This window comes from Cinclus cinclus, chromosome 21 (assembly GCF_963662255.1).
Source record: "Cinclus cinclus chromosome 21, bCinCin1.1, whole genome shotgun sequence".
Taxonomy (NCBI): domain Eukaryota; kingdom Metazoa; phylum Chordata; class Aves; order Passeriformes; family Cinclidae; genus Cinclus; species Cinclus cinclus.
Window position 1 is genome coordinate 5,316,343 of NC_085066.1, and position 26,380 is coordinate 5,342,722.

At 43.6% G+C, this 26,380-nt stretch overlaps 1 protein-coding gene across 1 annotated transcript in view; it reads left to right on the forward strand.

Annotated features, from left to right (window-relative positions):
* The window catches only part of CPS1 (carbamoyl-phosphate synthase 1), an 86,945-nt gene that overhangs the window by 18,728 nt on the left and 41,837 nt on the right, over positions 1–26,380 (forward strand). The window contains exons 8-21 of the mRNA XM_062506695.1: positions 159–287; positions 842–948; positions 1,303–1,444; positions 3,641–3,718; positions 5,216–5,314; positions 5,995–6,090; positions 6,483–6,672; positions 7,706–7,863; positions 8,608–8,736; positions 11,241–11,385; positions 11,759–11,969; positions 13,037–13,235; positions 15,329–15,505; positions 19,832–19,950. Coding sequence (XP_062362679.1) covers positions 159–287; positions 842–948; positions 1,303–1,444; positions 3,641–3,718; positions 5,216–5,314; positions 5,995–6,090; positions 6,483–6,672; positions 7,706–7,863; positions 8,608–8,736; positions 11,241–11,385; positions 11,759–11,969; positions 13,037–13,235; positions 15,329–15,505; positions 19,832–19,950 — 1,979 coding nt within the window. The remainder of the gene's footprint in view (positions 1–158; positions 288–841; positions 949–1,302; positions 1,445–3,640; positions 3,719–5,215; positions 5,315–5,994; positions 6,091–6,482; positions 6,673–7,705; positions 7,864–8,607; positions 8,737–11,240; positions 11,386–11,758; positions 11,970–13,036; positions 13,236–15,328; positions 15,506–19,831; positions 19,951–26,380) is intronic.

Here is a 26,380-nt window from a genome sequence, read left to right on the forward strand (position 1 = left end):
GAGAAGCTGCATTGTGGGCAAAAGACATAACTGATGACTGAAATACAAACTCAAGCTCCGGGACATGAAAGCATAGAACTTCCTTGCAAAAATTCATTTGTTCCACTCCTCCCTTCATTTCTTATTCTCTTATTTGTTTTTGGTTTGCTTTTTTTTAGCGAGGTGCAGAAGTGCATTTGGTTCCATGGGACCATGATTTCACTGGCATGGATTATGATGGACTTCTAATTTCTGGAGGTCCAGGGGATCCCATGAAAGCCCAGGAAGTGATTCAGAATGTCAGAAAGGTACAGTGCAATGCCAATAGGCTGGTTATGCTTTGTAATTTGCCTTTTTTTAGGTGCTTGAAGTAGCAGTTGGTTGTACTAACTTGTTATGGGCCAAATGTTGTTCCAACATTTCAGCTGCCTGGAATATTCCACATATTGGTCCTGTGGGATTTGTCTCCAGCCCAATAGTTACAACAAGGCTTTCTAGACCTTGGTGAACAATACAAGGCAAACATTGATGACTACAATTACTACATCAGTGCCTTGAGGTATCCTGTGCTCTCTCAGGTCCTGTGTGATCTTAGGAAAGAACAGCACTCATTTCAGAGCTCCCACTTGGAATAATGTCACACACTAGCAGTGTCATTGCTTATTCCCTGTGAATAGTCTGGCACTAAGCTGTGCTCTGAGGCTTCTCCCTGAGCCAGAGGAAAGGGGGAAACTTTCCTTCATAAGCTGTTGCCACTCTGGCATTGAGCTTTTTCCCAATTCTGTGAGGGAACTAGCATGATTTATGCTGGAATTGCTGGACAGAGACACTCCAATATCTGCTGAAAACCTTTTCATTTTAGGTCCTGGAAAGCAATCGTCCAGAGCCCCTGTTTGGAATTAGCATGGGACATCTAATCACTGGAATAGCAGCTGGAGCTACTTCCTACAAGATGCAGATGGCCAACAGGTGTGGCAGCTCTTCTTCCCAGACAGCAGCTCAGCACTGGGAAGGGTTCTGGAACAGCAGTGCTCTGCTGCTGAACTGCCTTAGGACCTTCATCCCAGCCATTCCCCTTGCCTTTAATCTAAACTGCCATGTCATTCAGTGACGTGAGTGGTTTTTTGAAGGCATTTGATCTAATTTATCCCTGTCAAGCTGAAGAATAGCAAAGTTTCTCCTAGGATTTCTCATTTTGGTATTGGATGCCAGTCTTTTATTGCTATTAAACTGTTATGTACAGCCCCACAGTTATCAGCTCCACCTAATTGTGGCACTTGAGCACATTTGGAATTTCTATCCTCTGATCCCTTTTTCTTCCAGAGGCCAGAACCAGCCTGTCCTGAATGCAGTGAATGGACAGGCTGTCATCACTGCTCAGAACCACGGCTATGCCATCAATAGCTCTGCCCTCCCTCCTGGCTGGAAGCCTCTCTTTGTGAATGCCAATGACCAAACAAATGAGGTGAGCTCTGCACAGAGAAGCCTCTATTTCACCTTCTGTCAGCTTTGTTTCACCTCCTGTAAGTGGGCTCTCACATTATCAAGGCTAAATTTGTTGATTTGACCATCTACTTTGCTGGGAGCCCTGATTTACAGCCAGGGTAAGATGGGTACCCCCCTGTACCAGCCCCACTGCACAGGATTGCAACAGTGACTTTATAATTTCCCTGAACAGAAGCTTTATTAATTTCCATGATTTCCCTGATGCTGGTGCTGCTCACTTAGCTGCCATTCTCTTAGGGTTTGTACCACAGCAGTGCAAGCCTATGTCATGTTACCAGTTTGTTATGTTGGTTCTGTGTTGCCCTGCACAGAAAAGGGATTTCATTGCCTTCTAATTTGGTCTGTTATTGTAAATATAATTCCAACGACTAAAGTCCAAAGACTAAAGTCATGAGGAAGAGGGGCTGCCCCTGGAGAAGAGAGAATAGCTTACATGATCTAAGATAGAAGTCCAATGTCAAGTGGCATCAGTGTTTGAGATCTCAGGTTTGTAATTGCCCACATCAAATATTTTTGATGATGTCCAGTGTTGTGCAAGTTAGTGAAATATTGTTAATTATCAGGAAGTCAATGAAAATAAGGTATTTTCAAAAGTAGTTTCCCTCATGGAAATATGTCTCTCTCTCTCTTGTTTTGTATGAATGCCCAATATCAAGTCTGGCAGATTGAACAGTGCTGTTCTGAGCTACCCATCTAATGATTTTAGAATAAGTTTGGTTTGTCATTTGCTGTTTTCTTTATCCTTATAGAAGGATATCTAAACACAGAAGGGTATCTTGCCACAGACAAATTTTACCAAACAAAACATTGATACAAAAATGAGTTTATTTTCACTGTGTTGACAAACTAAACCTGTTAATTCCCAGGCCTTTCATGTTTGCTTTAGCTGGAATTTGGAAACAAGATGATAAGGTTGGACATGAGTCTTTTGGATCTAGTCAAATGATGTTCTTTCATGTCAGCTAGAAACCATTTCTGTGAGCCCCAAAGCAGCAAGTCTCCTAAAACTTCAAAGATTGAGAGGGACAAGGACCCTGTTGGATTAGCATGCACAAACAGGACCAGGGATGGATAGTCTGATGTGTGCAGTCTGTTGCATTCCTCTGCTTGAAAAACAAAAAGCATTTCTGGTGGCTGACGTGACCTATCAAGCTGGACAAGGCCAGCACAGTTTTAGAAATACTGGCAAGGCATGGAGTGAACATTTTTAAAATATACTTGTATGTAACTACAAGGAACGTGAGCCTTCAGGGAAAATGTGACCAACTGATGGAATTCTTTACTCTGAGAGCACCATCATGTTGTGGTCAGTACCTCATCTCTCATCCCTGTCCTATCCCGACATCCCATCCTGAAGCTCTGGATGGCACTGTGGCTCTGTGTGAGACTGTTAGAGCTCCTTTGTCCATTCCTAAGGGAAGCAGGTTGTATCAGGACTACTTTTCCCTGAATTTCCTCTTGAGGAGTTTCTCTACCCCCATCTGGAGTTGGGGACCATGAGCAATGACACCTGTGGGGTAGTGTCCCAGTGGATCATGCTTCTTGGTGCTATCAGGCCACGCAAATGAGAAATCTTTTTTTCCTGGTTCCAGCTGAAACTACAAACACTGTCTCTAAACTCAGCTTAGGTCCTTCATAGCTGTTGTTTGTCCACAGCAGTGGTCTCCTTCACCACTCTACCCAACCCAGGGCAGAGATCAAGGCCTTGTGTCAGCATTTAAAATGAATTATGGAAATCAAGAGTGTGACCAAAATCACTTTTTCCTATGACAGAACCAATCAGCTTGGGACGGTTAAATCATTCATTCCCTAACAGCCTTGTTCCAGATGATCTTTTCTTGCCAGGTATGTTTTTCTTCTCTGCCCAGTCCCAGGACTCTGTCTGCAGGGAGCCCTGTGTACCAGCTCTGTCAGATGCTTACAGCTCATCAGAAAGCTCTGTCTCCACTATGCCCCCAGTCCATGGACAGCTGAGGGTTGCACAGGCCCTGGAGGGTTAACAGCAGAGCAAGAGACTGGGAATGAAATGGGTATCAATTTGACAGCCCCTAGAAACACATCAGTCCTTTGGCCTTCAGTGCTTACAGGGATAAGGTGTGGCTTTTTGTTCTCTCTTGTCAGGAGGTGTCTAAGAGAGTCACTTTTATTCCTGCAGGGAATTATGCATGAGACCAGATCGATTTTCACAGTTCAGTTCTATCCAGATGCAAATCCTGGGCCCAGGGACACGGAGGTAATGTATGAGGGCTGGTCTGGGCTTGCTTTCAGATGGCCTTGTGTGTGCAGATGTTTATCAGCAGGTGTACCAGTTGGTGATGATCCTAAATCTTGGGTCTGGAAGTGTCAGGATCCTAGCAAAGGGCCCAATCATGCATAGGCTTGTGTCTGCTTAGCTTGATCTGGAGCTAATTACAATCAGCAGCAAGAGGTCTATTGACTTCTTAGTGCTTTGAATCAGTGTTTCCATTCATATGGTGTGTACTGAGTCCTGGTGGGATTATCTCTGTGTTGGAAGTTACTAAAGTGCTTAAGCCTTTGCAGGATCAGGGTCAAATCTCTTGCAAAAGAGACTGCAAAAGGAATGGGATTTTAACTTAACAGTAAAAAATACTAGCCAGATGCTTTGTAATAAAATCATTAACTTTCTAATACACTTTAGTTCCACTTTCAAATTTTATAATTACTGTAGAGTTATGTAAATGGATTCATACTTCTTCACTCTGGTTCTCCTAAGTGAAATAAAATTTTAATCCCCCATCTGTGACTTCACACAAATTCTGTAACAACTGGTTGCGTGGTCACAGAATATGACTAAGCAGCATCAGGGGATGTGGAAGGCAGAGGAAGCATGTCTGAACATAAATAAACTATTTAGCATTTCCTGAGAGACTAAGATGGAAGAATACCTAGAAATGCTTATTTTAATCTTAATTTGATGGTGTTGATTAAATCTACAAGTGTATCTCTTGATATCAGGAACTTTCATAGCAATCTGATTGACTAGTGAATATCAGAGAACTCAAAAAACTCAGCTGTGTGTCTTTTCCAAGTCTGCACTTGCACTGCTGGGATGGTTTGATAACATAGTGCCTATCCTGATAGGCTTGTAGACCATCCATACTCCTCCCACAGGTAATTCCCAGCGTTCAGGCAGCCTCAGGGGCTGTGTGGCAGAAGGCTGGCAGGTGTGGGGTGGCTGGGAAGCCTGTCCCACTGCCTGTAGCTGCCTGATTCCAGTGAGGGTCCTGCTGCCTGCTGGATGGAGAGCACTTTTCTTACAGCTGCCCTGGACCCTCCTCTGCAAGGACAACGCTGATTTCACACAACTGATGTTTAACTACCCCTGCTCAGACCCTGCTCTGTAGCAGGCACCATTCCAGATGGTTCCCTGAGCTTCTTCAGTGAATGCTCTTCTGTGTTTTAGCTTTTGGTGCACGTTCACTCATTGCCCTGGCAGCCACAGAGGAACGGAGCACACAGACATGATTGATGTATGTTTTCTTCCCGATTATGACCTCACTTTCTTGAATGCAGCTTTGTCAGATATGTCAAAGTTGTTATATAAATTTCAAATAATGATCTCCTCTTCTGAGGTGGTGTAAATCTGCCTGCTGAATGCAGCAGAGCAGAGCTGATTGCATGAATTCACAAATGGCCTGATTTTTCCTTCTTTGCTTGGGATATATTTAGTTCAACTGTGGCAGTAAATACATGTGTTTGTTTTTCCTAGTTCCTATTTGATTCATTTATTTCCCTGGTTAAGAGAGGGAAAGGCACGACCATTCCCTCGGTCCTTCCCAAGGCTGGAGTGACAGCTTCTAGAGTGGAGGTCAGTGTACACATATTTTCATGTGAGCCTGTCAGTGAGCCTGGGAGCCAGTTTATTCCTACTGAACCCACGGCACAAAATAGCACATGGAAGTTAAAGGAGGGTTGTCTTAGAAAAGTCCTGACAGCTGCTTATCTCACGGTCATCTGGCCTCTCTTGTGTTATTAACTCAGTTTTCTTTGAAAGAGCTTTAAGTTCTGATGTTTCATGTGTTTTCTTTGCAGTTCTCCTGAGAAAGGTACTCTCATAGCAGTGTAATGAGGTGCCCTGGGATAATCTGGCCACGAGATTTTGTGCCAGCAGTAGAATGTTGGTGCTCAGTTGCTTAGCAAATAAGTCTGAAATTCCTAACGTGAGCTGCATTTCATCCAGTTTTGCTGTCTTAGAGGCAGTAGGGTTTTGTGGGCAGCCAAAGTGAGGCATGGTTGTCTATAAGCACATGATACAATTAACTTTTTTTTTGTTTGCTCTATCCATGAGTTACATGTTTCTCTAAATGGAGATATATAGGAGAATTCCAGTAGAAATATTCTAAGAAGTAAAACTGAGGTGATTTTGAAAGTGACTTCTCTTTGGAAAACTTATGTTCTGTAATTTTATGTTCTGTAATTTCAGTGCTGCACAGTCTCTGTTCAACTTCCACTGGGACTGATTGTTTTCATGCCATTTGACACTTGCAGGTCTCCAAAGTTCTCATTCTAGGATCTGGGGGTCTGTCAATTGGTCAGGCAGGGGAATTTGATTACTCTGGATCACAGGCTGTGAAAGCCTTGAAGGTGAGGAGATATTGTGAAAACACTAACCTCATTTTTCCCTTCTCACAGCTAAACTGATCCTCCAACTGTGTCCAGCTGGGGCAGGGAAACTTGTGAGGATAAATGACTGTAAATTAGCAATTTTTGTTGGTGAACTCGCTGCTTGAATGATGTGAGTTAACCACTCAGAATTATCTTCCAAAGAGAGATGTTCCTGGGGTTTCCATCACAGTCTTCAAGCAGTTTGTTATCTGTGATGTGTGCCTGCTTGTTCTGAGAGGACAGTACATAATTTTTTAAATTCTGCTCTTGGTATACTGCTTGATGAACCCCATCTCTTCTTGCTGGTGTCACTGCTGTTAAGTTTTTCCCCCACATGTGCCTATTTTTAAAGACAGGTTTTAATTTTTCAGGAAGAAAATGTGAAAATTGTCCTCATGAATCCAAACATTGCTTCAGTGCAGACCAATGAGACTGGCTTAAAGCAGGCTGATGCTGTCTACTTCCTCCCCATCACTCCACAGTTTGTCATTGAGGTCATCAAGGCAGAGCGTCCCGATGGATTAATTCTGGGCATGGGTGGCCAGACTGCTCTCAACTGTGGTGAGTGTGATGCAGGTGCCTCACCTGCTCTCCATGGAGGCCAATTCATGGGTTTTACCAGATAACAAGGACAGGATCAGAGGAAATGACCTTCAGTTACACCATGGGAGTTTTAGATTGGATGTTAGGAAAAATTTATTCTCTGAAAGGATGGTCAGGCATTGAAACAGTCTGGGAGTGCTCAAAAGGTTGTGGTACCTGGGGTCATGATTTAATGGTGTACATGGTGCTGCTAGGTTAACATTAGACTTGTTGATCTTAGAGGTCTTTTCCATCCTGGATGATTTTATGATTCTACCACATGTTCTGCAAATTTTATTTGTGCAGACATCCAAGCCCCATGTGCCTCACACATTGGCCTGTTTACTGAGGGATAGAGGCAGAGATGCCAGCCTTGGGGGAGGGAGTCATTCCTAAGCTATGAACATAACATCTAATTGCTGGGTTTGGTACTTTAAAGTAATTTGTATGTCCTGCTTTTCATCTTAAATCTTAGTTATCATAGTTGGATTTGGGATATTTTGACCACCTTGAGGCAGAGATCAAAAAGAAAAGTTACCTTCGTAGCACTTGCACCAATATTCATCTGTGCTGCTTTGCTTTGTGGTGCAGATGATGGCCAAACAGTAACTGTAGTGTTATCCCAGCTTTCATGGATTTGAGGATGGAAAATTTCAGTTCTGATAAAAATAAGAAAATTAGCTGTGGGTGAGGCCAAACAAGTTGTCAGCTAATCAGGTATCTTTTGAATACTTTATTTGTTCTAAATTTTTCTCTTTGAGGGTGGTGAGGCCCTGGCACAGGTTGCCCAGGGAAGCTGTGGCTGCCCTTGGATCCCTGGAAGCGTCCAAAGCCAGGTTGGACAGGGCTTGGAGCAGCCTGGGACAGTGGAAAGTGTCCCTGCCCATGGCAGGGGGCTGGAATGAGATGAGCTTTATGGTTTCTTCCAACCCAAACCATTGTGTCCTTCTCTGATTCTGTGATTCTTCCTCTACTATCAATCCTCAGAACTGGGTCTTTGTTTACTCTTCAGGAGTGGAACTCTTCAAGCAAGGAGTGCTGCAGAAATATGGTGTGAAGGTCCTTGGTACCTCAGTTGAATCCATCATGGCTACAGAGGATAGAAAGCTTTTTTCTGATAAACTAACTGAGCTAAATGAAAAGATTGCTCCTAGCCTTGCAGTGGAATCGGTAAATCAGATAAAATTGAAGATGTGATTGCTATTACTGTTGTCCATTTGACTTAGTAAAAATATTTCTCATTTTGTAGAGTGAAAGCTGAATGCAACTGTGGATACTGGAGTGTGTACAGCACTCCTTGGTGCTTAATGCTGGGTCACCATGATTTAAAATGAGTGAAAATGCAATTAAGCACTGCGATAGCCTAACCTAATTTACCAGTTGACAAGAAAAGTAAATTATATTGGGGTGACTCCTGTGCTGCAGCACTTATGTGACATGTCAGGGGTACTTCTCTTAATTTTCTTAAATCATATGCAACCATTTAAAGTTAGGATTTGAGGTCCCCAAAATCAGTACTGAAGTCTTTCTTGAGGATGGGAGTATGAAAACATAAAACTTGGTTTGGTGGAAAGGTCTGTTCAAGTTTGGAGGAAATTAAACAGGGATGTGTTCAGGAGGGGTTATTTCATGCTGAAGTTTCTGAAGACAGATCATGTAAGGACATTGTCCATGGCAGGTCAGCAAGGAAGTCCACATACAGCTGAGGACTGAAGTCACCTCCTTGAGTGCATGTTTCAGTTTTCAGCTGTTTGGCAGAAAAGGGGAATATTATAAAATGAACTTTTATTATTTTAATTTTGTCTTCAGACAGTCTGGTGTCTTACTGAAGGGATTTCCAGTTAACCTTGTCATCAGAGTTGAAGACTTTATTCATCTGAATTGCTGTCTATTTCTGAAATGTATTCCTTTAAGGTTGAAGATGCTCTGAAGGCAGCTGAAAAGATTTGCTACCCTGTCATGATACGTTCTGCCTATGCCCTTGGTGGTCTGGGGTCTGGCATATGTCCTGATAAGGAAAGTCTGCTGGACCTTGGTACAAAGGTATGTCTGGAACTGCAAACTTGGGGAATGGACCTGAACATCTGACTTTTTAAAATACTATTCTAATGTCATAGACACTGGAACCGTGCATATCTTATGTTTCATCTTATCTGTAAAATGTTGCCCTGGTTAGGATCTGCCCTCTTCTCATAATTCCTGCTGGCAGATAATGAAAATGGCTCAGTGACAGATCTTTTAAATTCATGACAAACAAGTCATAATTTGAGCAAGTTTTTCAGCAGTTTTGGTCTGAAAAGAAATATCTTGGCCTATATTCACCTACTTTCAAGAGTTAATGATTATGAGCAGAGTCAAGGAAGTTGAAACATTTGAAATGCTGAGTGATAATGTGGTCTTAGGGACAGAAGAGCTGGGAGGCTTGGGCCTCTTCTGTGTTTTTGTCTGAAGATGGTAACTTTCCTAGGTCAAAAACTCATTTATCAGGATGACACTTCATAATTTGACAACTACTAGCTGACTCTGGCTGTGAAGACAGCTCTTTTTCTATAGAAAATCTGGGATTGTTTAAACATTTCCTGTGAAAAGTAAACCGATAATTGGGGAAAAAAAGCTCAAAAGCTTTTTTCCTCGTCAAAAAAGCAGAATTTCAGGAAGTAAAACTCTATCCCTATGGGTCTCTAGAATTCTTGGCTTTGTCCTGTCCTGGTTTGCTGAGCCTCTTAATCTTATTTCTAGAAAGAAATACTGTGGATGTCACTAAGAGCTGTATGTGCAAGTGGCTTCTTTGTGTTCCTCATCTCTGCTGTCATGCAAACAGACTTTGGGTCTGATGTGCTCAGTGCTGAGCAAACAGTGCTTGGGCAGTGTCAGCCTGGGAGGCTCGGGGGACAGGACTGGCACATGTAGGGGAGGCAGGGCAGGAGCTCCATCTTACAGACCCACTGTGACTTTGGAAACGTGTTGCTTACTCAGGCTCACTCGTGGGATGTGTTTAGAGGAAGCAGAAATTCACCCATAAATCCTGGGAGTGGCATGTTTATGTCAGAACATTTTTCAGCAGGAAAATGCCATTTTTTTCAGCAGGAGAATCTGATTTTGACCAGCACATTGTGTTTTTTTGGCTTTTTTTTTTTTTTTTTAATAAACCTGTTGCCTACCAGCACCCTCAGATTCCTGTCTGCAAGGCTGTTCCCAGTTACTACTTCTGCCAGGTGGTGCTTCATCCTAAGTTTGAAGTCTGGCATTCCTACTTGTTAGATATCATCCCATTAATCCTGGCTTAATGCTAAAATTGATCTGGATCTCTCTGCAAGGCCTCCTGTCCCTCAGAGAGTCTACAGCACCTCCCAGTTCAGTATTGATATTTCAAAATTTGCAGTGAAAACCAATTCGAGTCTTGTTGCATTAACTCAAATTTGGATGCTGATTCCCACAGCCCAGCAGTTATGAAGGTGATCTGTCGTAATTCAGTGAACTGATTTTTCAGGCACTGGACTGAACTGTTTATAATTCAGATAACTGAACACTGGGTGTGTTTGATAGCACAGCTGGTTCAGGTAACCTGGCCTTGAGGTTCTCTCTGAAGTCTGCTCATTGAGGGAGAGAAGGCACCAGATACAGGAACATCTGGGACTGGTTTGCAGGAGTGGTTAGGTGTTCCTGCTACATCCCCACCAAATCAGTTCCTGCTTAGGCCAGGCATGAAGTGCCATTCCTCAAACCTTTTCTTCTTTTTTTTGGGTGTGATTTTGGCAACCAAACTAAGGGCAACGTTTAAGTAACAGCTTGAGTTAATGACAGATGGGACCAGACTGAAAAGCCAGTTCATGGGCAGCATTATAAGAAGAAGCTTTGCTAAAGGATGGATTGATAATGTGCCTATCACTTGCAAGGGTTTTAAGCAAGTATTGATTAATGTTTTCTATCTGCTAATATAAAGGCCACGTATTCGCTTAGATTATGTTCATTTACCAAAAAACTGTATTTTTCATTTTTGCTTCATGTGCTGAGGAATACTTTCAAGAATAGCTTAAGAATAAAGCATGTTGCCTGTGGTTAGTATGGCAATGACAAGCAGCATTATTAATGCTATTAATTATGCAGTGTTTGCAGGCACCTACACTCCCATCACTCAGTCATTTTGCTTTTTACAGCATTCCCCTATTGAAGTCCTTGGGGCTGCCCACATTAAAGCATGTCTGTTGCATGATTGAAGCCTTAGATGTTTTTATATTCCTATTTGTTATTTATATACTGTTGCAAGCTCACATACCCAACCGTTTTTTTCCTCATCATATCACATAAGTATTTTCAAACATGCCTTTCAAATCACAGTTAAACAATTTTTAAGAAAGAAAGAAAGAGAAATAGAAAGTGCTTGTTATCAATGTCGTAAACTTTACTTATTTTCATTTTTCATTTGGTCTGGGATGTCTGAAGAAAAGTCTTAAATGTAGAATATGGTCTAATAAGGGGTTTGATGTGGGTTTTTAGGGGGTGTTGTGGCATTTTTTTGGTGTTTATTTTCCCTAACCTATTCCCAGGCATTTGCAATGACTAACCAAATTCTGGTGGAAAAGTCAGTTGTTGGCTGGAAGGAGATAGAGTATGAAGTTGTGAGAGATGCTGCTGATAACTGTATTGCTGTCTGCAACATGGAAAACATTGATGCTATGGGAGTCCACACAGGTAGGTTTGGGCACAGGGTGGCTCAATGACTGTTTTTTATGCAGTGCCCTTCTGCCTGGTGTTATTGAGAGAGCTTTGTGACTGATGAAGTGGGCTAGAAAAATACAGTTCAGGTCCTGAATGCAGCCAGATGGGGTGTGAAACAGATTAAACCTACACCTGTGATGGTGTTTTCCATAAGATTCCCTAGCCTAATCTCCAACTTTGAGCTTCTCATTATCTGTGCTTTTCATCAGCTGTGCATGCACAATTTGCAATTTCTGGTAATATCATTACTCGTGGTGGGTTAGCAAAGACAGTGACTTGTGTGTCCACAGTGTAGTGGTGCTGAGTTACTTCTCATTTTCTTTCTCTGCTACCTTGTGATAAACAGGAGATTCTGTTGTAGTGGCTCCAAGCCAGACACTCAGTAATGAGGAGTTTCAGATGCTGAGGGATCGTGCCATCAAAGTTGTCCGACATTTGGGCATTGTGGGAGAGTGTAATATCCAGTTTGCTCTGCATCCAACTTCCCTGGAGTACTACATCATTGAAGTTAATGCCAGACTCTCAAGGAGTTCAGCTTTGGCCTCCAAGGCAACAGGGTAAGATTATTCTAAAAAACCAAAATGTTACAGAACAAATGAATAAAAAATAATGAGGAGAGCAGAACAGAAAGAGAGAGGAAGGGATTTGGAACAATGTAGTATTTAAATAAGTAGGTGACAGCTACAAGGAAAAAGATGTGGCATCTGCCTTCCATGTAGTTAAAACATGGAGTTGTAGCCCACATTTTCATCAAGGAAGACTGAATTTGGCTGTTAGAGAGAATTCTGGAGCAGTCAGGTCAGTAAGGTACAGATTTCTGCATGGGAAACTCTAAGAACAGCTCTTGTCAGCATGTGTTAGGTTTGACCCTTGGAGAGTTGTTCCTGCTAGGAGATGGAGGGTGGGGTTACTGAGCCCTCCAGGTCATTCCAGCCTGCTGATGCTGTTACTACAAATGGAAAAATTCCCAGGAGGCACATGTGTGGGAGCCTAATCCTTACAAAGCACATCCACCATATCCATATGTTGGCTGCAAATCATCTCTGGGACCCAGAGGGAACAGTTATTAATGAGCTGTCTGTCAGATTGATGCAAATGGCATTGCTAGCTGCCTTTGTTTTGTTGGCTAATCATAAACTAATCAAGATAAGGATGGTCAAAGCAGGCTGTTTAAAAATTGGCTTCTTAATTGCACTTTGCAGATGCTGTTGAGAGGCACAAATTAATCTCTAATTTGCAGTTCTCAACAACTCTTATGGTTATTTAAGAGCCATAGCAGGCTGGAGATAAGCCCTGTTGTTGGACAGTGGGCGTTTGATTGTTTTCTTTTTGAATGACAGAGTTGCATCTAAACGTATCTGTTAGAATGGGCTCGCTGTGGATGTGACAGCTACTGAAAGGGGTGGCTGGGTGGATAAAAAACCAAGTCCCAGATCTTGGGAGGTAGCCCTGCAATGTGTTGAGGTAGGAGGCTGGATGGGTCTTGCTGTGCTTTATCACAGGAGCCTTCCATTGTGTTGAGGAGGGACGATCACCTCACATCTGTTTAGACGGATCCACTCCTGGGATTTGCAAATGCAAAGTTCTTTCCATTCTACTGTTCTCTACCTCTCCTCTATGACAGGTATCCATTAGCATTCATTGCTGCCAAAATTGCCTTGGGGATTCCCTTGCCAGAAATCAAGAACGTAGTGACAGGAAAAACCTGTGCTTGCTTTGAGCCCAGCCTCGATTACGTTGTGACCAAGATTCCCCGCTGGGATCTGGACCGTTTTCAGCACACTTCCAACCGCATCGGGAGCTCCATGAAGAGTGTGGGAGAGGTGAGGCAAGGCTCTCACCTTCCATTCCACCACTTGGGAAAGCCATTTCTCTTCCTTGGAAACCCTCAGAATGTCTATCTTCAAGGAGCTAATGACTCTGAGGATATAGATTCAGCTCAAATGATTTTTATCCAGTACTATAATTAATGGAAATTAGTTAGGGCTGTGTAATGTGGGGTGTCGCTGTGTGGATTCATAAATGGTTTGACTCCTAAAGGAAGAGATCACTGTGGATCACCTGGGGTTGACTTCATTCTTAACACTCACTCCAGGGCTCTCAGAGTTATTTTTTAGTTTGAGGTTCTGCAGTGGTGGTTAATTACAGAATAATTTTACTAGTGGTAATGTGTTAAGATCCTCAGTGGTGCCCATGAGCAACAGCTCTCAGTTCTTCCCAAGTTATTTGTCCTCTGTGTTAAAACCATATGCCAGATCTCAGCCTATTTCTTCTCTTGAAATCCAAACACAAATTGTCATCTTGCTCTTAAGTTTTGATTTCTTTTAGAGATGAAGTCTCTGACATCAGATTTGAGGATGTCTGGACAGTATTTTCAGACCATGTTTTATGAAAGGGGAAATGAAGCAAAATTGGTAAATTAACCACTTAATTAGTTAATTACATATCAGCTACCAAAGCAAAATAATTATTTGTGTATTTTTTCAGTTGCCTTTTCAAATAGCTATTTTATTAAATTACTTTGACATGCAAGATGTTCCTAATATCATTGTTGTCATTGAACAAGAAGCCTTCATCAGAACTGGAAAGATTAATTAGAATTTGATCTTCCATTGGCAGTTTTGGCTTTTAATGATAATGAGGTGGTTTTTTTGTTTTCAGTGAGATGGTGCTTCCTGATGTTCCTAAACTCTGCTTAGGGGTTTGGGGACCGTTCTGTAGAACTGGAGATCCTAAATACAGTTGCACCATCAGCTGTGGAATTTCCTGGCCATACACATTTGCAGAAGGAGATGTTGAGTCCTTCCAGTGTTCATATGTCACAGAAGTGCCAGAACCTGTGTCCTTTTCCAGGCAGGATGCTGGGTAAAGGCAGGACAGAGATACAGGGAGAGTCAGTGCTCTGACAGTGCAGGTGAGCTGAAGCAGGGGGGGAGAAGCCCAAGGGCTGCAGTTTGCAGCTGGTGGGGGTACTGAACAAGAAGGTTTATCTACAGGACCCATAGGTAGGAGACAGAATCTTTGAAGCAAAGAGTTTCTTGCCACTGTGTCTCTATTAGTATGGCACAGCCATCTCCCCAGACCTGAACTTGAAGCCAGACCACAGCACCTACTGCATTTTTATTAATTGAACAGTCTGGCCTGCCCTGGCTTTTTCTGAGCTCTGTTGTGCTGGGCAGCGGGCCTGGAGCTGTGAGAAAAGAAAAAGCGATGTTATTTTTTCTTTTGACATTTTTCAGCATTGTGTTTGAGAAGATTTTTATGCTGCTAAGGTCTGACTGCACTGGGAAATAAAAATGTAAAAGTTTGAGATAGGGCTCTGTTACCTCACAGGGTTCTAGACAGAAAGGCTTGTTTTCTTATTAGATATGGTGTCAAGACTGAAGGAGGGAAACCCCAGTGCTGCTACACCAAGGAGGAGTTATCATTTAAGAGAACCCTCACAGGGGAGAGTTACTGTTAAATGTAATTTAAAGGAAGAGGAGGAGATTTCTCCTGAATCTTAAAATTCACACTGTGAGTTTCTATCTCTAACAGGCTGTTATACAGAAATATTCTTTTATATTACTATACCCATGCTGCTGCATAACGTTTCCCTCTACCAGAGTGCTTCCCTTCAAGCAGTTTTCAGAGGAGAGCAGCATCCCCTTGTGTGTTACAGACAGGGAAACGAAAACCAAAACCAGTCACTCATCCGGAGCTCTCCACTGACACCATGAGCAGAGTCAGATCTAGAACTGGGGCTACCAAGGCTCAGTCAGCTTCCCCTTACAGCCAGCAGGACTGTCTTAGGGAGGAGTCCAAAAGCTGCCATGTCTCTGTGTGGTTCTGTTTGTGGTTGGAATTGTCCCCACTCCGTTAGGGCACAGCCAGGCTTGGCTGGCTGCAGCTCACGGGGATGTGCCCTCCCTTACAGGTCATGGCTATCGGCCGCACGTTTGAAGAGAGCTTCCAAAAGGCCCTGAGGATGTGCCACCCCTCAGCAGATGGCTTCGTTTCACAGCTGCCTATGAACAAAGCCTGGCCAGCCATTGTAGATTTGCAGAAGGAGCTCTCTGAGCCATCCAGCACTCGGATATATGCAATAGCCAAGGTAACAAAAGATAGAAAGGCCTTGACCTACGTCCCTTGAATTGGAGAATTGGGTCAGCTGAGGTGACAAAGGCTGAGATTTCTTCATTCCCTTGCTCCTCTCTGTCAAGCTCACTGGGAATGTTTTGAGTAGGATTCTTGCTTATGCTTTCTGCATCTCCCGTGTTCAGGCAATGTGTTTGCCTTTTGGTGGTACAATCTTACATGCAGCATCAGGTGCATTCTGGTGTCCTGTTACTTTAGTTTGTAGCTGAATACTGTGGACACCTGGATTACTTTCCTCTCCTATGAGATTGTATTTGTCTGCTAAACACTGGCTAGTGTTCAGCCTTGATTTATACTAGTGTAAGTGCCAGTCAAAATTGGTCAGTTTTGCAGATTACAAAGGAATAAATGAAGATTCTTTTGAGAACTGAAACAAAGGATAGGAATGGCAAGCTGCAGTGTGTGAGAGCACTGTCTACTTGCAATGGTTGCCCTGGTATGGACTTGAAACTAAAAGAGCTACACAACTCTTAGGTTGAATTTCACAGACAAGAAATCCCCCGTTCTTCAAAATTGGCTTAGCTTCCTGTAGCATTCTTGTGACCCCTCTCCTGTCACAATGGTGAAATCACTTCAGCCTCGAAGGTGCCCATGTAACAGGGAGTGTTATTGTAAGGGGACTAGGGTGCAAATTTATTTCTTCCTTCATCTTCTCAGTGTTTGCCTGTATGTATCATGTGGTAAATGCAGGTTTGGTTACTTTAGAAGGTAGGTGCAATTCCACACTTTGGTTTTGCTGCAGGTAATATGTCCATCTGTCCTTACCCTCTATGAACAGGAGGACACAGCTGTCTTTTACAGCTCCTGCTTACCTGTTGTCTTGATTTTTTTAAGATTGCAAGCCTTCCTGGCAGGGAATGCTCAATTACTATTTTTTGTGCCCCAAACTTTGTGTGGTGGAGTCTTTAAGCCCTTTGTGCTCATGTGTAGGTACATCTCGTGACACCTCCACATGAGTGAGGAGCTGAGCCTGTGCTGTGTTGGTTAAAAGGTTTTCATGTAGCTGTTCCTCTTATAAATGGCCCGAGGAAAAATCACAAAGTGTTTTATAAATGTGTGGCTCATCCAGCTGTTCTCTGTTGCTTTTCAAGCTGGGGAAGTGCATGTCTTCATCCTTCAGCAGCTGTGTTTGGTCTTTATTACAGCTTTTTCTTGTGACTCGGAGAGAAATCTTACTTCTTGAGTCTCTGAGTGGTTCAGAGAGATTTTATGAAAGATTAAAATTTAGACACATGTTAACACAGGGAATCTGGAGAGATCAAGGTGAGTTTGGATGCCACTGAACACTGGGTGTTCCCAGCTGCTGGTATTTTCACTGGGATCTGTTGGAAAAAGCAAGAACAAACTATTAATTGCTCCTTATAAAGAGTTGCCTCTCCAACACAGTGCACTAATTCATTCCCATTAATAACTGAGGCAAGCAGTATAAGTAAGAGGTGCTTCTGGCAGCTGGGGCTGTCTGCATGGAAATCCCTTCCCAGCCTCTTGACCTTTAAAAGCACACGGTAAGTCCCCATTAGCCATCAGCTCCATTTGAAACAGGATGGACCTTTGTTATATTTTATGTTTTCTCCCCACTCCAATCCCACTAGTCAGCTCTCCAAGGCTTTTTACTTTTTCTTTCTCCTTTGCCTGTTGGATGATGACAACAGCAACTGTTCAGGTGCAAGGAAAGGGAGTTCAGCTGCCATTCAGAGCTATTGCTGTTGTAATGGGGCTCCCTGTTGTCATGTAAAAGAAGGCACAGGAGAGAGGCTGACATAGATGAGACTTGTTCCTTGGCTAGAGTGGGAGTGCTGCAAGGATGGAACAGCCTGCTGAGCAGGGATGCTCAGGTTGTGTCAGGCGTTTTCTGCTCCTCTTAAGGTTGTGTACAAGTGGCCTCAGAAGGCTTAGGCTGTGGAGTCAATGCACACTCTGTTTCACACCAGGGCCCTCGTCTCCTAACTGTCCACCCTACAGATGTGTAGTTTGCACTTGTGTTGCTGTCTATAGGCAGCTAAATACTTTCTTTGGTGATGAGCCAGGATGGAACTGAGGGAACAAGGGTGCTGGCCCTAGAGAAAGCACAGGCAGCTGAGCTGCCCTCCATTGCTTGGCCTGGAGGCCAGGCTTGCTCCATGGCTCTTGGTGTGAAGGCAGTCCTGTAAACCCTTTGGCTGCCCAGTATGGGCCAGTCCCTACTGGATGGGATGCTCTTGAAGGTGAGCAGGGCTTGAAAGTCACACTGTCCTGCTGTATCTCTCTCCTCCTGCTTCCACGGTGTGTTTTGGCTGTACTTCTTCAGGTAGGTTTGAAGAGAGGAAAGCCATTGAAGTTCAGGGCCTCCCTGAACAAATTGTACATGATTATCTGGAAACCTGATTTACCCCTGGAGTGTGGCAATATGGAGCAAGAAATGTCTGCAAACTCATTCTTCTCTCCCAGTCTCCAGATTTATGTGACAGGGATGAAGATGGTTGACTTTCTCTGCCCCTCCTGTGATGACTGAGTGGAAGGGATACAGTTTTTTCAGTTTCCTTTGAAGATCCCTGGGACCTTTAAAATAAGTGTCCTAACTAACTAAAGAGAATGTGATCATTCTACCTTTGTGTGTGTATGTGTGGCTCAGGGACCCTTGACTGAGAATTGGAGATCCTGAAGATGTGCAAGTCTGCATGTATTCTGTAAAAACAGATGGACAGAAAAAAGCCCTGCTCACATGCCACTAAGGAGGCAACATGACCTCACCCTCCAAGCACTAAAGAATCAGGATGGTTACCTCACACCAGTAGTGTACCTAGAAATGTCTGAGAAGCCCAGCTTTGTCACTGCCAGTGCTCAGGGACTTCTGTGAGTCCCTCAGGCTTCTCTCTGCAGGCACTGGGAAGAGCAGTGGCTGTTGGGTGCCAAGCACGAACCAAAGACTCTGTATGTGACTGGGTACTCTAAAGGAGCAAAATATGTGTTAGAGGTTTTCACCACTGCTTGTAAGCACACAGGATATTCCAGTGAGCAGCTGTTACCTCTCAGAACAAGAGGATAATTGCAAGAGGGAGGTTCAGGCAAGCTATCTGGGAATTCTTTAAAAAGGCAGAAGGTGGTGTCCGTATTTTGCAGAGAGCTGCCACCCATCCTTTGTCCGTGTGGGTGGTGGCTCCCTGAAGTGGCCCATTTCTCTGAGCTGGCAGAAGTCTCCTCATTGCTGAAAGCACATGATGATACCAACACTGTGCCCAAGTTCTGTAACTCGGGGGAATAATTCTGGGGTGCAGCGGACCAAGCTCAGTCCTGGATTAATTCTGGAGTTTTCTTCAATGGCATTGCTCTGGCTTTGTTCCAGGGATGCTGCCCTGCAAGAAAACAATTAAGCACGGTAAGAAATTAATGAGCCTGATTACTTTAGCTCAGCAAATATACTGTGCTGGCATTATCATTATGGCTGATTATGGTTGCTTTGTCAGGAGAGTTGTAACTGTACACCACTGGTGAGACCCAAGAAATTGCATTGATAGAAAATACATCATTTTCAGGGCTCTCTGAGGTGCTGTTTTTTTTTTTTTTAATATTATGATGTTTTGTAACCCATTGTCTTATGAATAATACCTCTGTGGAGTTCCTTTTAACCCCATGGCTGTAAATAATTGATTTTAAAAAACCTGTGAATAACCCCAGCAAGAAAGAAGGGAAATTTGAATGCTCTTGACAGTATCTTGAGGTAGATGAGAGAAGCTAGAGCTATGCTCTAGCTGCAAGCATCACCCAGGACCTGACTTTCCCTTGCTTCAGAGGTAATGCAAGGCCACATGCTTTGATTCAGCCCTGTATTTCATGGGAAAATCAAGATTTATGCTCCAAAGCACCTGAGAATCTGGAGCTTCCCATTTTACATTTGCAGGCAACTTGAGTGGTAAGAGGTGCAGATGGAGGATTGGTCACTGCAGCCTGCATGTGGCTCCCTGTAGTTAGCTGGGCATGTTCTCAGTGGCCACCCAGCCTATTTGTCAGCTTGTCCACCTTCTGGCTCTTTGAAAAGCAAATTACCTCTCTCACTGAAACAGAAGTGAGCTTTTGGAACCAGAGCACAGGGAGAAGTGGCTGGTGCCTCCCTGCACTCCTCATGGGGCACAATTTCTGTTGCTGCAGGAGACGGGGTCAGGAGGTAGATGAACACTTGATTTGTACAGCTTGATCTACAAAACTTTTTATGATATTTACTTGCTGATACCTGTTTGCAGACTAGATGTGTATTTGTGTTAAAGAGTGTTAAAGGGGCTGTATGGTGCTGTCCTGTTTTTGGCAGGCCTTGGATAATGAAGTCCCTGTGGATGTCATTCACAATCTCACAGCCATTGACAAGTGGTTCCTGTATAAGATGCAGAACATTGCCAACATGGAGAAGATCCTAAAGGAAGTGAACAGGTAAAAAAATCTTGTCCTAGGACACAATTCTTCTGGGAATCCCACTTGGAAACCTATGGTAAGCACAGAGGTTGTCAATGCTGAGAAGTTTATTCAAATGCTTGGAATAAACAGTGTTGTCTTAAAACCCAGTTCACTGTCTCAGTCAGCAGAAATTTTTGAGCACATTCTTTTCGGTAAAATAACTCCTTGGATTAGGGAAGTTGCAGTTTATTTTGAAAATCCTCACTGTCTCTGAGACTAAGACTGGAAATGTGGATGGCCTGCGATGAGTAACTCACGTCCCTAGGACAGAGTTCCCTTTCAGACTCAACACTGGACTTGTCCTGACTTACTGCACCTGAGGGTCACATACACTGCATTTTATTGCCAGCCTGGACTATTGATTTTTAAACTTTTCTGCTTTGCTGTGATCATGCAGTGTGAGTATTGGTTTTGTACCATGCTTTCAAACATCTGTGGTTCCAGACATATTTAAATATAAATCTTCTTCCTTCAAGAAAAATGACCATATAAAAGCCAGCAGGAAAGATAGCAGTAAATTAAAGGAGCGGGCTATATTTCAGTTCAGACTCTTGCTGACTTGAGCTTTCCCTTCATGTTTTTACGAGGCTGGGAGAGCCTTCTTGCTGAGTTATTGGCCGAGTGCTGTTGGCTTTTCTGCCCCTGGTACCTACTGTGCTCACACGTGTCTCCACACGATGGCACTGGGAGTGCAGCAGAGGCTGTGGGCTCTGAGCAGCTCCTCAGCTCACCTGCATCATCTCTGCTTTTTGACCAGCTGCACGCTTTTAATTGAGCAGCTCTTGCTTCTCTTTGCACCCAGAACAACCGGGATCTGGAGCTAAACAAAAATAAATGTGGAGAGAGATGTGGAAGAGAAGGAGTAGCTTGATTATTTGCAGAAATCTGTTGTTTGGCTGTGGAAGTTTTTGTCCTCTTAACATCTGTGTCACGTTGCATTTGTATGCGGCCTCTTAAACATGTATGTGCAGCTCCCAAGGAAAAGAAAAATCCAGCATACCCAGAATCAGTTTGAGCTTGTCACTGTTGGAGTAGCATGCTCTGGAATGAGGCCCCAGAGGTTGGCCACATCCTCTGCTGGTATAAATCCAGCATCACTCCACAGAGGCTAATCCTGAACCTTCCTGTATCCCTGAAGTTGCTCTCCCTTTCTCCCACGTGGTTATACCAGTGATCAGTAGCTGGTGCCACCCTACACAGTTTTTCATCCTTGTCCAGGCAGCAGGCTGTACAGCAGCCTGCTAGAGAGAGTCCTTGCACAGTATCCAGCCTTGCATTTTTATCAGACACAAGCAGTGTTATGTCTCTTGGAAGTGGATTCTTGCAATTCAAGTCAGACTGTGAGTGGTGTCATAGCATCACAGAACAGTTTGGATTGGAAGGGTCCTTAAAGATCATCTAGTTCTAACCCACTGCCATGGGAAGGGATACCTGCCACTGTCCCAGGTTGCTCCAAGCCCTGCCCAACCTGGCCTCGGACACTTCCAGGGATCCAGAGGCAGCCACAGCTTCTCTGAGCACCCTGTGCCAGGGCCTGCCCACCCCTTCTCTTCCTCACAGGGAAGAATTTTTTTGTAATAGCTAATCTAAAGCTTCTCTCTGTCAGTGTGAACCTGCTCCCCCTTGTCCTGCTGATGCCTTTTCACTGGTCCTAAAATCACAAGCCAGACACAGTTGGGTGATAAAGGGGTTATTTTTATAAGGAACCTTAGGTGCACAATTAGCCAGGTGGAAAACACCAAAGATGCTCACACAGCATAATGTGTATAGAATTTTTATACGTTTAGCAAATTAGCATATCTGACAAGAATCCCCAGTTAGAGACACAAGTAGTGAGGTTTTTACCCCCAGTTCAACCTTCTTTGGATTCCCCCTCTTTTAGATAGGAACTGAACTTTGTGTCTCAGAGAGCTAGTTTCAGCTGTGGCTTTGCAGAGAATCTAACCTTGGACTCAAAGCTTGGAGCCACTGGGGAATTTGTTTTGTCTTTTCTGTCTAATAGAGTGGGTAAAATGCTAGCTACAAACACTATGATAGGCTACAGAGCTACAAATGTATGTGTAAAGAATATAGAAAGTATATAAAAGAAAAAAGAAAGGGAAAATCAATTTGGCTTGACTGTCATTCTATGCTCTTTAAAACACTCTTACTCCATCTTTCTTGTCAGCTCCCTTCAGGTATTGGAAGGCCACAGTTAGGTCACCCTGAAGCCTTCTCTTTTCCAGGCTGAACATATAAATTCTCTTACCCTCATTCACTTATCAGTGCAGCTTTTCACTCCACTATAGTTGCTCACACTTTTGCAAGAAAACTGTATTACTTCCCAGCCAGCACTGGAGGGAGGGGATGGGCATTACATTGAAGGCACAAAGGCAAAGAGCCAGGGAAAAACACTTGGGACTTGAACTAAGAGCCTAGTACAGTGAGCCACATCAGGAAACATATCTGTGCCATAGCCAAGGGAAAGCTAATTGAGTGATGCAGATGAGACTTGGCACACATGTGCTCTTCCTGCAGCCAGCTGTTTCCAGTCCCCAGTATGCCTGGCATGAGTTCTACCTGTGCTGCAGGATAATTTTCAGTTGAAAAGAATGAGAGGTGATGCCATCACTGCTTTAAATCTTTCTGTTGTTAGAGTACAGTTACCAGAACCAGAAGTAATTGCCACTGTTGCTGGTTCCAGGCTGTTTGGATGGACCCACCCCTCCTTTTTGTCTCTGTGTCAGGTTTGGGGGTTCTTTGTAGTTCTTTGAGGTTTTGGATGCAGTTGGAGTAACAAGAGTCCTGATTTAGCCCCTGCAGAGCTGTTGTAGAGACTGGCAGCAAGGAGATGGTCTGTGCCAAGGGGAAATTAAGAGCTAGAACAAGTGGGTGTGACAGACAGATGGGGAAGGGGGATCCAAGGCAGGTGGAGGCCTTTGAGAGCAGCTCAGGAAGCAGCTCTCCCACACCACATGCTGCCCTGCATCCTTGCTACATGCAGCAATGCAGGGGTGAGCAGAAGCTCTCACTGATACACGCACTGATCTGCTTACACGTGTGAAAGGCTTGTGGGATAACGCAATGCTGAGGGAAAAACTACCTGACCTATAAGTGTTTGTGCTTTATCTGTGGTGTAGAGGCAAGGACAGTCATTTGCAGAGACAGTAAGGACTGGGAAGGGCACCCTCAGCCCCATTTACCTTTGTCCCGTGGAACTTTTTTCTGAAGAAGATTGGACCTGGTGCTGGGTGGGACTGTATAACTTTGTCATGCTGCAGCAGTGGTTCCATTTGACACTGCCTCTGGGCCCTCTAGGATGGAGAAGTAGTTGTTTTAGGTATGTGATGTGGCTGCAGGAAAGCAAATGGCCTGAGTTGAATTGGGAAAAGAAAGCCATTTTGAGTGTACTTGTGAGAATAACAAGTAGTATCACAGACATGTCAAACATGTGCCTCTGCTATTCCTCTTCTGTGACCTTACATATTTTTTTATTTTGGAAACTTACAGCTGGAGGGGTTTTTGTTGTTGTCTGACCAATTACCTTTATACCTGAATTGTAATTTTAACTTCAACCTTCCCCACCATGCACATGCACATAAACAAATAAACCAGTTTTACACACTGAGGCAGAAAGAGCAAGCACCATCCCGTGCTGCCAGTCTATGAATAGGTGATGGTGTATGATGCAGTGGCACTGCAATAGGATCTTCAGTTATCTGGCAATTATTTCCCTAGTTTTGGCCTTGCCAGTCCCATGAGTGAAAATGGGAAGAAGGGCCTGGAGAGACCCTGCTGGCTTTTCATCACATTGGCAGCTCATGGAGGTGGAAGTTTGGCCAGACCATGTCCAGCTGTCTGAGGCAGCAAGCAGTGAGATGTCACTTTTAGGCCAGGCCTATGAACCCAGCCCTGAGCAAGTCAGATTTGAAGCAGGGTCCAGTGATACCAAGCATCCCCAGGAGGACAGCTGAAACCCAGGCTGAGAAATAACATCCAAGACATAGGTGCAAGGGAAAAGCTCTTTTGGAATTTACATCTATTCTTTGACTGTTTGTAGTAAAGATTTTTTTGTACATAGCCATGATTATTTTTATTTATTCCTGATTTTGTGATCCCTGAAAACAGTGGCTGTGTGCAAGGAGAATGTACAACAAACATGATCAGACAGAAGTAAAGAAGTAGGCAGCTATGGTGAAGTCATCACTCAGGCCCAAGTGACACAGGGACAAAAGCCTTGTTGAAAATCATTAAGACTTCTGTTCCTAAGTCACTTAGGTATCTCTGTAGCAATGGAATCTGCAATTGATTTTATTTGCCATTACTTGAGAGCTCATAGAGATGGGTGAATACAGAGGTAGTGGGGTCAGCTTCACTGCTGGGGAAAATCCATGTAAAACCCAGGAAAGCCATTTTGCAGCAGAAGTATGAGTATATTTCCCAAAGAGAAGCATTTCAATATTGGTTAAAGGCTGTAAAATAGAATTCAGTTGAGGAAAGAGGAGCGTAATAAACCACCATTGTGAAGAGCAAAGGACAGAGATGGTGAGCTTGCCCAAAGTCTCAAAGACAATCTGGTAGTGCAGTGACTTGAACTCTGCCACCTGAAATCTCAACTCTTCAAATTAACCTTAATGGAAACGGCAGGTAATTTTTTTTTTTTTTTTGGAAGATACTGAACTAGCCAGCCTGCTAACAGTGGGAAATGATGGCACCAATCATATATTGATAATTTAGTACTTTGGAGCTTTGTTTTGAAGGAAAATATGTCCTTGTTCTGTGTGTGTTGTGAGAAAACACCTCCTGACCTGTTGTGTGCTTGGAAGGCATAAGTGCAGTCCTGACTATCACTTGCCATTCTCAAAGAAACATGGGTTTATAAAGGGGAAAGACAGAAATGGGCAGCTGCAGACCCACTTTAGCACAGCATTTGTAGCTGGGTGCTCTGCTCAGTTGCCCATGGGACAAGTTGTTTATTGCAAGGGCCTTTTGGGAGCCCGTGTCCCTGGGTACCTGCAAGGTGTGCTTTGAAAGCTGTTGGTTGGAAACACGACTGTGGTGGAGTAGGCACAGAAATACAGGTGCTGGAATGAAAACCTGGCACCAGCAGGTGAGCTGGGAAGCACTGCAGGGAGGGAAACTCAGGCCATCCATAACCTGTGCTCTTTGACAGGCTGTGTTGCACCCCCAGTTTTCTCAGGAGCAGTTTCTGCTGACCTGTGTGCTTTTGGGACAGGTTAGAGTGTGTCACACAGGTCTTGTATGGGCATCAAGGTGCAGGGATGTTAAATGAGGCTGTGCTGATTTATGCCTTTGAGGAGCTGTCACTGATATATTTGTAGTGCTCCTCTCTGGCTAACTGGAAATACTACTTTTGTCTTCTTTGTGAACTGTAGGGCAGGAAGGCCTTGGGAACAATTTTTGAATACAGTACATGAGGAGAATAAAATACAAGCAGCTATTCAGCACTGTTGTTTGTGCTTTGTGTGGATCTAACATAAGATACTTTCTATTTGTCTTGTAGAGCCACTGGTAATAATTTCACAGCTGTATTTTCTTTCAAAGCATCTGTACATTTGCAAAAATGCAATATGTATGTTTTCCTTGGTGCAGAGGATATACAGGCATTGCCTTAAAAAGCCATTGGGGAGTGTCTGTAACCAGTATGTACAATGCTAGGAGCAGGGTAGTCTGTACCATGGCATCCCAGCAAAGATCTCAAAGCTCTTTTTTACCAGAGGTAGAAAATAGGCTTTCAGGAAACACCTACAACTCATTTCTTGGCTGTGTTTTGGTGCGAGCTGCTGCTTTAACTCACTTAATCTTGTGAGTGAGTCATTCAGGTCTTAAGGCACAGGATGAGGTTCATGTTACTTAAATCAAGATGTCCAAGATGAGATTTATTAGCCCAGGGACCAGAAAGTTAAAAGTGCAGAGAGCTGGAGTGACAATTGTTCTCTGAGTGAGATTTGTTAGTTTACAGCTCCTGCTTCCTTAAAAGCTCCTTTGACAGCTTTTTGTCAGTCATCTCATGAGTTTCTTAGGAGTGAAAAACTGGTAACGATCTGTCTCCTAGAGAAGAGAAGCAGGGAGAGAATTTATACCATGATCTCATTATTTTAATTGTAGCATGTTCAAAATCTTGTAAAACATCAGAAGTAATCAAGGAAACCACTAGGAGCCTTGAAGCAGAGCAGGACAGTGAGGAAACAAGAAAGAATGTGCTTTTGTACATAATTCAGCCTGAAATTCAGCAGGTCTTTGAAACCCTGCAGGCCTATGGCTACTGAGAAAGGAAGAGCTCTCTCAGGACTGGGCATAATACATTTTGCTTCCAGCACTTCTTACTTTTGGTCCACTTTGCTTGCCACTAGTTTAAAGTTTAGTTTGGGCTAAATCACTTCAGATTTGGGAGGAGCTGAGTTCA